The 13,748-nt window shown below is 36.4% G+C and overlaps 1 protein-coding gene across 4 annotated transcripts in view; it reads left to right on the top strand.

Annotated features, from left to right (window-relative positions):
* Positions 1 to 7,219, top strand: part of LOC308194779 (putative RNA-binding protein 46) — a 36,805-nt gene extending 29,586 nt beyond the window's left edge. For all 4 annotated transcript variants that reach the window (XM_080591097.1, XM_080591094.1, XM_080591096.1 and 1 more), the window contains exon 6: positions 5,690 to 7,219. In XM_080591097.1, coding sequence (XP_080447223.1) covers positions 5,690 to 5,715 — 26 coding nt within the window. In that variant the 3' untranslated portion in view covers positions 5,716 to 7,219. The remainder of the gene's footprint in view (positions 1 to 5,689) is intronic.
* Positions 7,220 to 13,748: the final 6,529 nt, after the last annotated feature.

Raw genomic sequence — 13,748 nt, 5'->3', positions numbered from 1 at the left:
TTTCAGAGAAAAAATATTGTAAAAATAATCACTGAATACTGATAGTGTAACTTCAGTATTTTTCAGTTGGTCATTGCAAATAGCATATTTTTTTATCTAAATGTTATACTACAAGTAGAAAGTTATTTTTTAATGTTAGAGCAGTTTTTTTTATCAACACTGAGATATATAAAATCAGGATATTCACACAGTAATGACATCTTTAATAATCTTCTGTATCTAGTATAAAGAACTCTATTTTTAAAAATAGGTATTTCTGTATTAACACTACTTGCTTGTTGCCATATACAGTAGTCCTGAATAGATAGCAGTACAACAATTTACCACTTGGTGTCACCTAAATATTTTGAAAATGGTTCTTGGATAAAACACAGACACTTATGATTTCAGTGAAAGATAAATAAGCTATATTTTAACGTTACTAGATAATCCTGGAGTTTTTTAATTCCTTGTTCTGTTCATGATTTATTTAAATATATGGAAATATATATATAGGTGTTCATTTCTGGGATATGGAGCCGGGCTGCATGTTGAAGTTCCAGAAGAAGGTGACAGTTCATAGTTTGGGTTGGGAGGGATAGGAAGGAAGGAACAGAATAGAAAGAAAACTGAACGCCCTGTAGAAGAAATAATTACTTTCTCCATTATTTTGAACATCATTTCAACGTGGGTTTGTCTCTAGAAGTTGCATGACACCTTGGTGTTAGCAAAGTTATGCTTTGCTGTCAAGTGTGGTGCCCATGTAGAAAAACATGGTAACACTTCCAACTCTTGCCTTTTTGGACCCTGTCCTTCAGGCCAGATATGAGGCAGCTCCAATTTTGAGACTATACAGCTGTGTTAATTAATGCAGAAGTTGCTTCAGGACCAGCGGTGAAATAGTGCAGAGCCAAATTGAAACTAAAAAAGTCTGAGAGGCATTATTTATCTGTCAGCTATCTTGCATCATTAATACAGCTTTGTAGGTTCTGGAATCAATTTGGCTCATCCAGATGACTTTGAAGTACAGGTAAAGGAGAACCTGAAGTTGTGTAGATTTGAGTTGTAGGAGAATTTCTACCTCCCTTTCTTCAGTGAAGGTAAACATCTGAGGCCTGAAAAAGCAGATCATTCTTCTGAGAATTATTTCTGGTTTTACTTACTGCTGGTGGAACTCCACCGGTAGAAGGAAATTTTGATTTATTTGTTAGGTTACACTTTAAACTGACTTTATTTTAATTGTGTTCATAAATTTCTTGTATAAGAAATGGATATAATTGCTTGTTAAATTATACCCAAATAAATTCTTAGACACCACATGTTTTCTTCTGAAATGCTAGCTTCTGTTTGAATGTAATTGCATAGATGGGCATTTATTTTAGAATTGACATCAAAATGGTGTTAATTGTAGTAGTGCATGCAGGCATAAATACAGAGTTAGGTAGCTGTGACCCCTATACTTAGTAAACATAACAGGTGCTTTAATATTGAAGAGTTCTGAAAAGCTTTTCTGATTCAACTGTAGCACTGAGGTCCATTGTGTTTACTAGTGACTTCTCTGCTTGGTTAGTGACTCTGGCTATTGATTTTCTATTTATTTATTAAAAAACAAAAAAACACATCCAGCGTTTGGTTTCCTGCTTATGCTGTACTCGTGTCCTATCTGGAATTGATGGAGATTTCGGGAAGGTCCCTGCAGTTGTAGATATTCCTCTCCCATCTTACTCATTTGCGTGATCTGTTTTGGAGGCTGGGGATAGGCCCTTCAGTTTCCTTCTGTTACGAGTAAAAGGAGTAAAGCTTTCATAGTCTTGCACTAATCTCATGTTATAGCAGGACTCTGTTTTACATAGTCCCAAAATAGTGGTGGTTTTTTTTGGTGGAAATTACATCACTGTGCACTAGTAAGTACTCTGTTAAAATCTTGTTAGTCTTAGAATATTGTGATAGCCTCTTTAAAAATTAGTGTTGTTTTTACTGCTGTGTTTTGGAGAGAGAGAACCTGAATTGTAATTCAGATGTTTGACAAATTCTTGTTTACAAAAATGCAGGAGTCTATATTGTTATTTAGCTAAAGGTTTTCTTAGTAAGATCACAGTAAACAGCTCTTTCCTCTCTTTCTCCCCTAGCTGAAACTAAATTTAGATGGAAAAATACTTGAACTATATATGGTCCAAGTGAAGACTTCTTCATTTATTTAAGCAAGTTTAAAAAAAAAAAAAGCATTGCCTTTCTTGGTAACAAAACATCAGATGTCTTGTAAAACACGAAGATAGACAAAACATTTGGAAACTAAAGTTTTATTTGTACTGTTTATCTGCAAAATTAATTACTATTTCTGTTTTGTTCCTATAAATAGTTAGCATTTAAAATGGAAAACTTTGTATGTTCTACAAAAAATGACAACTTTAGCATAGTCAGTTGGAAGGAACCTACAAAGGTCGAGTCCAACTGCCTGACCACTTAGTGTAAGAAATAAGGTACTCAATTCAAAATTAGCTCTTTTAGGATTCTAAAGCATTTAGAAGAGAAACAGTATGGTTTGCTAATGTTAATGTTCAATCTGATTTCAGTGGAACATTGTGCAGAATAAATTATGTTTAGATTACCAGGGGTAATAAAACATGGTTCTTGACTGTAGTTAATATAGTCCCTCGACTTGAAACAACTCTTTTGTATTTACCAGAGAACTCCTTTAATTTTTTTAAAGTTTTGCTTTCCTTAAAAAAGTTTAAAAATAATAATAAAAAAATCCTCTTAATTTCCAGCAGAGCTCTGTACTGACATGATGATTCATCCCTGCCCATGGCAGGGGGGTTGGAACTAGATGATCTCTAAGGTCCCTTCCAACCCGAGCCGTTCTATGATTCATTCTATGGTATTCCCTATATAGTAATGGGAAACAAAAAATGAGACTTCAGGAAACTGCTCTATTAAAAATGTACTGTACATCACATGTTATTTTTCTCTTCAGAAGAGACAGAATTACAGTTTTGATGTCTTTATGGAACAAGATACAAGTGTTTTGTATCTTGATTTCTTTTAGACTTTGCCCAAGCTGCTTCTCCTTCATCTTGTGTTGCAAGGTTTATGAAGGGCTGTTGCATGGCTACGCAGCAGTTAGTGACTTTTTTTCTTGATTAGACATTCCTAAAAATCAAATTTCTTCACAAATCTGGTGAGCAGACAGAACTACAAATCCTATACTGTCCTATAACAATTAAGTAAGCTTTGCTACTATCCAGCTGGATATTAACAATTTGGTTCATACAGTGTCAAGGTTTGTGTTACAAAATGGGTATGATTCTTCCAGTGCTGATGCAAAGTGGTCTCTTGAATTAACAATTTAAAATTTCATTCAGGGAAGCTCCATCAGCACATGTGGACCTATGCAGCACATCAGAAGATGGTAGCACCTCTTTCTAGTCCTTAAGATAATACTCTCTGTAGCAAGAGGCTGGGTCCTGGGAGGTTTCTCCCTGCTGAATCTCACTTGAGAGTTATGGGGAAGAAGTTTTGTTAAAATTTCCTCAGTTTTAGGGATCTGCCAGGTTTTAGAAGTGTATTCCACAATAAAATATCCTTTGTTCCTCTGCACCTACTATTCCATGTGACATCACACTGTGACACAATTTAAGAAGTTAATTTTCAGGTAGAAGAAAGCATTCAAAAGTACTAGAAAAGTAAAGATACTAATAAATCTCTGAATCAAGGAAAAGCATTTTATTGGCTAATTAGAGCATATAAGTAGCAGTTTAATTCCAGTTCACCATGTGGTATTGTTTACTGCGTGCATTCTGAAATGAGTGGATTGACTTTTTTTTTATCTTACTATGGATTCACTTGTTTAAGCTTCTTAACTATTGCATGCAGTAGCAATTCACAAATGAAGGATAAAACTTACGTAAACTAGTTCAAGAGTATACTCAGCATCTGGCTTCTTGAACGGCTGTATTGGTAGACTTCTGTCATGGATTTGGGACATTTAACTTAAAGGTGTGAAATTTTTTTTTTACTATTTCATTATAAACATTTTCTTTACTTTGATAGTGCCTTGGTTTGTGTTATAAAAATTACCTTTATTGCTGTTCAGACAATTAACAGCTGAGTACAAAATGTAAGATCCTTAAAAAATTCATAAATTACTGGCTTTGTTTATCAAATACAATCGTAAGTGGTGTTTGGTATTTTTTGTTTGTGATTTTTACAATGTAGTAGTATAGGATGTTCCTTTACAGTATGAATTTAAATCTTAAATATTTATCAAATAGCTTACACAATTGTTTTTGTCACAATCCCTAAGCAAGCATATGCTTTTTCTGTCCCTAAAAGCAGCAGTGAGATAGTAGGAATGAGCAAACCTCCCAAGATTGCTTGCTGCAGTTTTCTTTACCTCAAAAACATTCTCAGCTGTACTGTTTGGGCTGTTAGTTAGAGAAGGTGGGGGTGTGCATATGGCAAAATAACCTTGAGACCAGCAGGGCTCTTAAAAATACTCAGTCCAGTCTCATTGTTTTCAAAGGAGAGCATAGCACTCCTGTTACAGACCTGCTGATGGATCAGCCAGTCTGATGTTCACTTGGATAGTACAGCACAGAAGTTAGGGTTTTAATTCCTAGAATGACTTTAAACTGATCTCTGAATCACTTGCATTTCCAGATAAGGTTTAGATTTGTGTTAAGAACCAGAGTTGTTATAACATTGATGACGGGGGCTATTTCTCTGGGTAGTCAGTTTCATGTAAAAGAAAGTCTGTGTTCCTCCTCTCATTTGAAGAAAAGAAAAATAGCATTATTTTTAACTTTCCGGATGTTATGCCACAATGGTAAATGTTCTCTTTTTTGGTGTGTGCTTCTGTGGATGAATTTAATGTGTCAATGCCTGTCACTGCTGAGGCTTTGCCCATTTTGAGATAGGGATTACCATTTTCTCTGAGTGTCGTAAGACTGGTTTTTAAAAGCTTATAAGGGAGTTTGAAAATAGTGTTAAATCCATGCTCAGTGTTAACTTCATTGCTGGGAGCTTCTAATCTGAGTCACCCAGGATTTGTCTTAAAGATTGTTATTTTTCTGTCCCTGCTGCTTACAGACAGGGACCATAAGCTTGTAAATCTAGGCCTGCGTAGGAGAACTTGGAGAAACACAAGTCAGAAAGACAGAACAAGGTTGGTCTGTTTATGCATGAAATAATTTGACTGACTTCAGTAGAGTCAGTAACTTCAAAATAAGAGTAAATTTAATGCCCTTTTCTAGTCAGTTGTTGATTATGCTGAAGACAGAGTTTGTTTATGAAGTAGGGCTGGCAGAACATGGAACTTCATTGTTAATGCTCACCTCGACCTAAAGCATTAATGTGAAAGACTGCTGCTGTGATAGCGTTACATGTAACAAATTGAGACAATTTAGAACAACGATCTAATAGGCATATTTAAGTTTTCTTCACTAAAAATTTGTGCTCAGTGGAGGTAAAGTAGTATGGTTAAATTTACTTTCCTTAAGTATTTGAGTTAGTATTAGGGGTGCAGAAGAAAGGGAAGAATGCAGCATTGGGATAAGACACCGAATGCTTTCATTACACCATTATCGTAAATTCCTTATTAGTTATTCCTTATTTCATCTTTGAATAGGTAATGCATTATGCTTGCTGAAATTAAGAGTCTCTCTCTTCTCTCCCCCAACTTTTTTCCCTTTTTTTTCCCCTTTTCCTGCAGGCAACTGTACGCTCTATTCGGCTTGAATTGCCCTGAAGAACACAGTTGAGGAGTTGAAAAGTTTGAAATTTGTTACATTGGATCTTGCCATGGAAGGAAAAAGAACACCACACTGATGCACAATTACTGGAAATTCAGATTACACGTTTATTGATGAATTACTTTTCAAAGTACATGTTTTTTTTAACTTTTGATTTTTGAAGATTAGTGCAATTGAATGTTAAATCATTTTAGTTAAATTTGTTTTGAAGAGAACTTGTTTAAAAGATTTTTATTACCTGTAATAGTTTATACAACAGGAGCTTATCTTTAGTGTTGAAATAATTCGGTACAATTCCAGCCCTTGTATTGTGAGTTGCATGCAGAGTATTTTTTCAGTTTCAGTTGTAAGTAATAAATCTGAAGTAAACACTAAAAAAACAAACTGGCAACCCTGCCTTTTAGTACATAAACGTAATTCCCAGTATTCCAGTTGTAGCTCAAAGATGAAATGCAAATGCGACACTCAAAGAGTTGTTTCTGTAACTTAATGCCAAATTTTATAGGAAGAACATGTCCAATAAAATCTTTGCTTCTGGAATAGCATTATGTCAGTGATGGAGTGGTATTTTGAAGGGCCTTACATCAACATGCTATCAGGCTATGTAAGGTATATTGCTGTAGTCATAACACAGGTTCAACACCTTAGATAATTCCTGAGACAAAAATTGGCAAAAGAAAAAAGTGTGACACACAAATTGCAGCTTAGTGAGCTGTACGTAAGATAAATGTCCTAGAAGAGAGACAATACCAAATACACGTATGTTCTGAGTTCATGGAAGCCTTACTTATATCTAGGTTATTCCTTGTAACCAGCAGTTCTACTTGCCTGTGGTTGTCACGTTGAACAGCAGCTTGCTCACTCTCTAATCAGGCCATATGCTTCTTCAAAAAAGATCTCCTAGCATTAAATGGAAAATAGTTCTTAAGTTTTTAAATCGGGTATATGTAATTCATTTTGAGTGAGCTATCTTTATTCTTGTAGTGTTAACTATTCAGCATTTCTCAGTGAAGTGCCTTATTTATTGAATGACCAAGAAAAATTTTTTTTTCCTTTTATTCCTGAAACAAATACAGTGGATCAACCTCCTTTTTAAACTTGGTATATAGTTTCAGTTCCTGGTCAAGGAATGGGCCAAGTAGCTTATGTTAAAGAGTCTAACAGCCTGGTTGTAAGCTGTTTTGTTTGAAAAGCTTGTTAAGAAAAAAAAGAATATTATGTAGACAGAAAACAATGCAATGGAGAGATTTGAAGTTGAATATTTTTTCTTAATGCAAATATTGAGGTCCGTTACATATTTTAGTTGAACATGTCTCATCAATACATTAAATTTTTGTGTTAATTCAGATACAGATAGAGGAGTTAAATTTTATTTGTATTTCATATTAGCTACATAGGTGTTTTAAGTGTTGTAATTTTTAATGTTGAAATCATATTTTTGACTTCTGTACTTGAATTTGAACATTGATATTAAATTTATGCTGTTAGTATTCTTTGTGTTTACTTAAATATTAGAAATTTACATATAGTACCTTCATAAACATACTTTGTAAGGTTTGCTTTGCTTTCTCTAGGAGCAAACTTTGGCCAGAGGCTTCAGTTCAGGTGCTTTGCTGAACACAAAAGCCTAGTGGCTTGGTGAAACCTTGAAAAAAGAAAATGAAAACACCCTTTTTAAAAGCATGTTTGCTTAGTAGCTTCTGTCACACTCAAAAGCTGTTAAACTCCTAAAGTTTCTTAAGAAGTTATGTTGAGAGGATAGAAGAGGGGGCTTGCTTAGCTTTATGTTTAAATTGAGTGGTCCCTGAGGCCAAGACAAAAATCAGTATCTGAGGTAGAATAATACCATATCATGCTGATAATAAGGTAGGGGGGAACTCAGTTCAAAGTAGTGGTGCCTGGTAGCTTGAGAATTCCCCTCTACAAGCTGCTGAAACAAGCTTTGTTTTTGTTTGTCATGAATCTTTGTTAAGATTCATGTTCTTATGGCAAGGTTTTCCAATTGACATCTTTTATGACACCTTGAAACTACAGTAGACTTTTTGCATGTGCAAGAAAGACTTGATAAAACAATGTTCTGTTGTCCTTGTAAAGGAAACCAGAAACAATAAGCATGGTTAGCTACTTATGGGAGTCGTGATGAAGTACACAGAGGTTGCATAGTACCAAAGCACTTACAGGAGGGTTGGCTAGTATTGCAGGTGTATAACATCCTTCCTATCTGGGTTTGTAACCTTGCACCCATATTGGAAAGTCTTGTGCAAAAAGCAGTTTTGCTACAAACCAGAAACTCCCATCATTATTAACGTGAGCATGTACCTTTTGTGATTATTTTAAGTATTCCTAGTACTCTTGACTGTACAAAAGCATGATCAAACATTTGAGTGTAACGAGTACTGGGCAGCTGTAAGCCAAGTGCAGCCTTCAGCCAGAATTTGGTCTTTGTTTTGCAGATAAGAACAAAGGTGTAAGGAATAAGCAGCACTAGCACTAGGTTGCTGAAATTCAGTGTTTTTGAAGTTTATTTAGAACACATCATTAAAACTCTCTGTAATCAGTGTTCAAAAATGCAAGCATATTTTTCATATTTATAAAAGTCTCACTAGAGCTTATTAACCTTTTGGAAAAAAATGTATTTCTTTCAAAAACATTGCAAAACCATATTCTCTCTTTGTCACGTATTTTACAGTACTATTGTATAACACTGATAGAGGTGGATCTATGTAGCGTCCTGTTCTAAAATGGGTGTAGAAAGTAGAAGTCCTTCTGAAAGTAGAGGTCACTGACTTCAGTGAAACTAAGTTTTGCTCAAGTTCCCTTGCACTAAACCCACTGAATTTAAAAAATGCCCTGTATAAGAAAGGGTGGTCCTTAATCTTAGTTTCCTTTTTATCTATTCATTTTTTTTAAGCCTTGGCACATGGTTATGCCAATGTTGTGAAGCAAGTGTATTGCAGGCTACAGCCTGCATCTTCCACCCTGTTTTTTCTGGGGGAAGCTAAGGCCATTTGTCACCAGCAGCTAGTGTCTTTTTGAGTAACACAAAGGGAAATTGCTAAATTAATGGGAATTTCTTTTTAATGGAAAACTAAAAAAAAAAACAAGTCAGCTGGTAGTTATTAAATTAACACAACCTGAAGATAAAAGCAACCCCCAAGACGTCAGTTTTACAAATCTTTAGCATTTAACATTAGCATTAGATTTAGCATTGTTAGATACAAGTGTCCTGCACTTACAACCTTAAAACGGTCAAGATGAAGGAAAGTTTAGAACAATCAGAGCTCCTTCTTCCACCCCTCTCAGTTTTTCACCATGCTAACAAGGCTGTTAGGAGATGCCACAACTTGAAATAGTTGTTAGTTACCTGTGGGTGTACTATTAAGCTTAACAGTCAGAAAAAGTAAAAAGCTGTGCCCTCCTTCCTCCATCACCAGCTACACTCAGTACTACAGTAACTAACACCCAGAACATCCTCAAGAGGTAAAGCCCGTGTTGCCCCATGAAAGCAGTGCTCAAACCACCCGATGGCACCAGGGCATCAGCAATGGTGCCAGACATACAGGACCATGGCAAGGGCAGGCCACTTCCAAAGCCTCAGGGCCATACAAGCAAAGGTGACTGCAAAACTACCACAGAGAAGCATTCATTAGCAAAAATAATTACCCAAGTGTATCTCAGTAATAGCTTATTTTTTGTTTAAATAGTCTTCCATCATCCAAGTGACACAACTTTGGCCTTACACACAGAAGGGCTTAATTTTTATAAGCTTTGTCCTTTTCTTGAAAAGAGGCTTTTCTGTCTCAAACTGTAAACAACGGCCGTAGAAATAATAATAATATAAAAACAAACACACAGTTAAACCAGGTGGAATTTTTAGGACTCTAAAATGCAAATAGGTGTTCAGAATTAGGAAGAAAGTTATACATACTGCTCAGAGAATGGGTGGAATTTCAAGAAAGGTGAGGACACCTAAACATCTTCAAAAAGGCGGCGGCAAAAATAAGATAGTTTGGTCTCAGTTCCAGTCTTACATTTGGAGAATGCGGTGATACTGAGATAGCAGGTAAAGTTTTAGACTTGAAAGAGGTGAAAATACAGGGTAATACCCATTGGGAACAGTACTGGTTTGTAGATCAAACAGTAGCGATCACACTCTGCACTTACAAGCTTGCGGTGCTTTAGAAAGAAGGCATAGTATTGCCATTTTTATGTGGGGGGAGGTCATTCAGGCACAGGAGCTTATCACTGTCAACAAATAGTTGACAATCAGAAATTGAAATTAATCAGTATGAGAATCAAGTATTTACAAAGGCAAACTGCAGCTCACTGAGGCTGGTCTGTATGTTTCAGCTCAATTTAGGTAGGGAGTCAAGTTCCCTTAAAAAGCCATGGCAGAGCGTGTCTGCCATGAACACCTTTTCTCTCTCTCCTGCTCTCATCCCACCATACAAAGAGGTTAATATTTGTAAGCACCTTTGGCCAAAGTTATAATATTCAGAGTGGATATTGGCAGAGTACTTGCTGTCAAGAGCCAGTGAAAAATCTGTGAGACTCAATGGAAATACCTTGATGGAAAACTTAGGTAAAACACAGCCGTACCACCAGGGCAGCTGGCCAAGAAACAAGTACCCGTTTCTTTAACTACATGAATTACCACTTCAGGTCTTGAACATTTTTTCTGCGCTACCACAGGCTACAGCTGCTATTGACTTACAGTTTCCTGCAGAGGGAAGTATTCACTAATGTATAAAAACAAATACTGAGTCAAATGATCTTTGTCAAAGCTGGAAATGTCGCAGTGTGCAAGTGAAGAGCGCAGAACTAGAATGTCAGGAACGGTATTCACTGAATTAGTTTTTACAGAGAAGTCAAAACATTTCAAGGGATAAAATTGTCAGCTTTCCGAGCAAATGAAAACTTATTAAATCAATGGGAAATTAAAAATAGGTGTCTTAAATCTCACCCCTTTACGATTTAGGAGCCTAACTCAGTGCTTTGATACTGACATTATTAACCTAATTAAGAAGAAAAATAAGATCTTTAAAAAGAAGAGCCCTGGAGGTTCCTGTGTTTCCCTGGATATATGCTTCCATCTCAACTCTGTATTCCTTTCTGAAAAAAAAATATATATATATATATATATATATATATATATATATATATTTCTGCCTCTTGTTTTTAAGGAGAGGATGTAACTCCTGACTCCTGGCCTGTCCTGAGGTGTGCGAGCATTCCTGAGGCAGCACGTGGGACTTTGCTACCTGTGCTGAGTGTTTCAGGTGGTCCCTGTACCAACAGGGCCCTTCTGTTCAAAATCTTCACGTCTCCCTTGCTCTGTTCCACAGATTCAACAGCAAGGGTGAAGAAAAATGTAAGAATGTTTCTTCCCTTTCCCCAGGGCCTCTGCCTAGCCAGAACTTATTATTTGCAATGCACTCCTGGAGAAGACAGATTAGCAGGTTGGATTCAAACCGATGAGGGAAGAGTACTTTCATCCCTCCCTTTCGTTTTGAATAAAAGAGCAATGAGGATCATTTTGTTGTTTGTAGGTACATACTTTAACACATGAACCTGCATCATAGGTAAATTGTGCTCTAAAAGAATAGGTAGAGTAACATCTATCAGGAAAGTCTGTTCATGCTTTCAGAAATGAACTGGTTCTGACAGAAGAGGAACTAAATGGCAAAGAAGGGCTTGGGTGCATACAAAACAATCATCTCACGACGTCCACAGGATGACAAAGATTTTGAGGAGCACACAATTTTTTTTTTGGACTAGGTAACTTGAAAAAAAAAAAGTAAAAAAGCCACCTTCATTGTCTAAAGCAACGTTCATAAGAGAAAGCTACCTGGACTCCTTTGAACACTACAGGCGTATATTTTGATGAAATTTTCATTACGTGTTTTTCCTTTAGAAAAGCATTCAGTTTTCAGCTACCATGAAATCATATTTATTTTATTCATTCATCCTCTCCAAGGATTTAGGCTATGGAATAGCTAGATGAAGACCAGAGGAAACTCCTATCACCCCGTTCAGCCAGCAACACAAACATACACACTGCTGAATTTCATTACATGCCCTGGAGCGAGCCCAATAACATACCTAATGAAAGCACATCTTCCAGAAAGGCATCAGAGCCCACGAGGTGCCAAATCTTGCAACATAAATTGGATCAGGGCTTCTTAACTTTGAACAGAGGCAGTACTTTATTTGCAAAAAACTCGATTTCTCCCACACGCAGGCGGCATTTGCTAAGTTCCTGAGAGCTCCCCTTGGCTCAGGAAACTTTGAAAGCTACCTACCACTCTTACATGCTGGTAACAGCTTGTCTCCATGAATACATCAGCTACATTTTCCTGCTTCTCTTTCACAGCTTCGTGTGAAGTTTGTCTAATATTTCAGTAGCTACTTAATGCTGCTGTGAATAAAACTGTGGGAGTATTCCATGAGCACGTGGAGATCAGCTGTATTTAGCTCTGGCTGAACCTGCACCACAGAAATGAGTTTAGTGAGAGTTAAAGCTTTTCCAAAGCTAACTAATAATACGTCAATGCTGTGGGCTTTTGGGAGCTCAGCTTCCTGTCCGTGTACCCCCCCACACCCCATATTCAAACCCCACTAAAAGAAAGCAGCCACAGCTGCTTCTTGGGCTAGGGAAAGGCTGGCACAGGAATCCCATTTGAGTAGTGGCTCCCAGAATTTTTGCGCTCATGCTCCAGAATTACATGCCAGAAAAGCCATTTTTTCCCATTTCATACTGGATTTGTGCTTGTTAAACCCATTTCAATTGCATGATATTCCAGTATGTCAGAACGGAAAGAAGGCGTACTTCTGTATAGTTAAGATTTGACTTCTTGGCTATTCTTCCTTAAATTTACATTAATCCACTGGGGTACAGAGAATTATTTTTCATTTTTCTTCCCTTAATAGAGCATTTTGCATATTTTGAGGGTTCTTATGTTGGTACTGAGCTTTCCACATCCCTTCTTCCCTCCTCTCTGTATACTAGTTCTGCAACTTTTCAGCTTCAGGAATAATTAAATACATGGTGGGCTCCCAAGATGTTAGAAAACTACGGATAATGATGCAAAGGACAAACTGTTTGGACACTTCCCCAGGTTTTTAACAGCCTCATTATTACAAGCTAGCCAGAAATAATTTTAAAGCCTCATCTCCTTTGGCTAGGAAAACAACAACAGAAAATATATTTTGTATGCTTACATTCAAATAATTGTGTACTGCTTACTAAACAGGAGCGGCATCTAACCAAATAAGAATATACTAGCAACCTGAAGAGGAGGATTAACATAACTAAAGGAAGCTTCACTTGAGTATTTTGTTTAAAAGTTTATGAAAGAGTTCGATTTTTTTTTTATGCAACATTTAAAAAATTTTACTTTAATGGAATTTTACTCATGTTCTTGGTGGTTTAATAGTTCATTAAAAAAAAGCAATTTAATTACTATTGCATGGGAGGGAGTTTCAGAGAAGATGAGAAAAGTGGGGATAAAAATCTAAGTACCAGTGAACAATTTTTAATTGCATTTACACGGGTAGCTGCTTCTTAGCTTCTTTTAAATTTGTTGGATTTTTATGATTCATAATTCTAGGGTAAGCAGATGTTTGACTATAAATGAGAATAGCCTACCCAAACAATCTTAGTGTAGATAAGACACAGATGTATTACAACCCTGGAAAGCAAGCTACGATTAACTTTTTCAGTATATTTTACCTTAAGTATTTCAGAAATAATTGAACATATTTCAGTAATTACATGCAGTAGCTGTTTAATGAACAGTGTGATGTAACTAGTACTAGCAGTTACTCAGTTTTTGTAACTGCTGAAGGAAATGAACTATCTTCTTTTTGAAAAAGTTGTTCTGATTAAAAAATAAAATAAATCACATGCCTCAGCACTCCTTTTTGCCTCCCCCCGGATAGATAAGAGCACCTCACAAGTCAAAGGAAGTAAATTAGCATAAGTCAATGAGCCTGAACGTGGAATGAAATCCCTGGGGT

This window comes from Anser brachyrhynchus (assembly GCF_964034855.1).
Source record: "Anser brachyrhynchus genome assembly, chromosome: 4".
NCBI classification, from domain to species: Eukaryota; Metazoa; Chordata; class Aves; order Anseriformes; family Anatidae; genus Anser; species Anser brachyrhynchus.
Note: the sequence above shows the minus strand (reverse complement) of the source record. Positions and strands in the feature narration are given on the sequence as shown.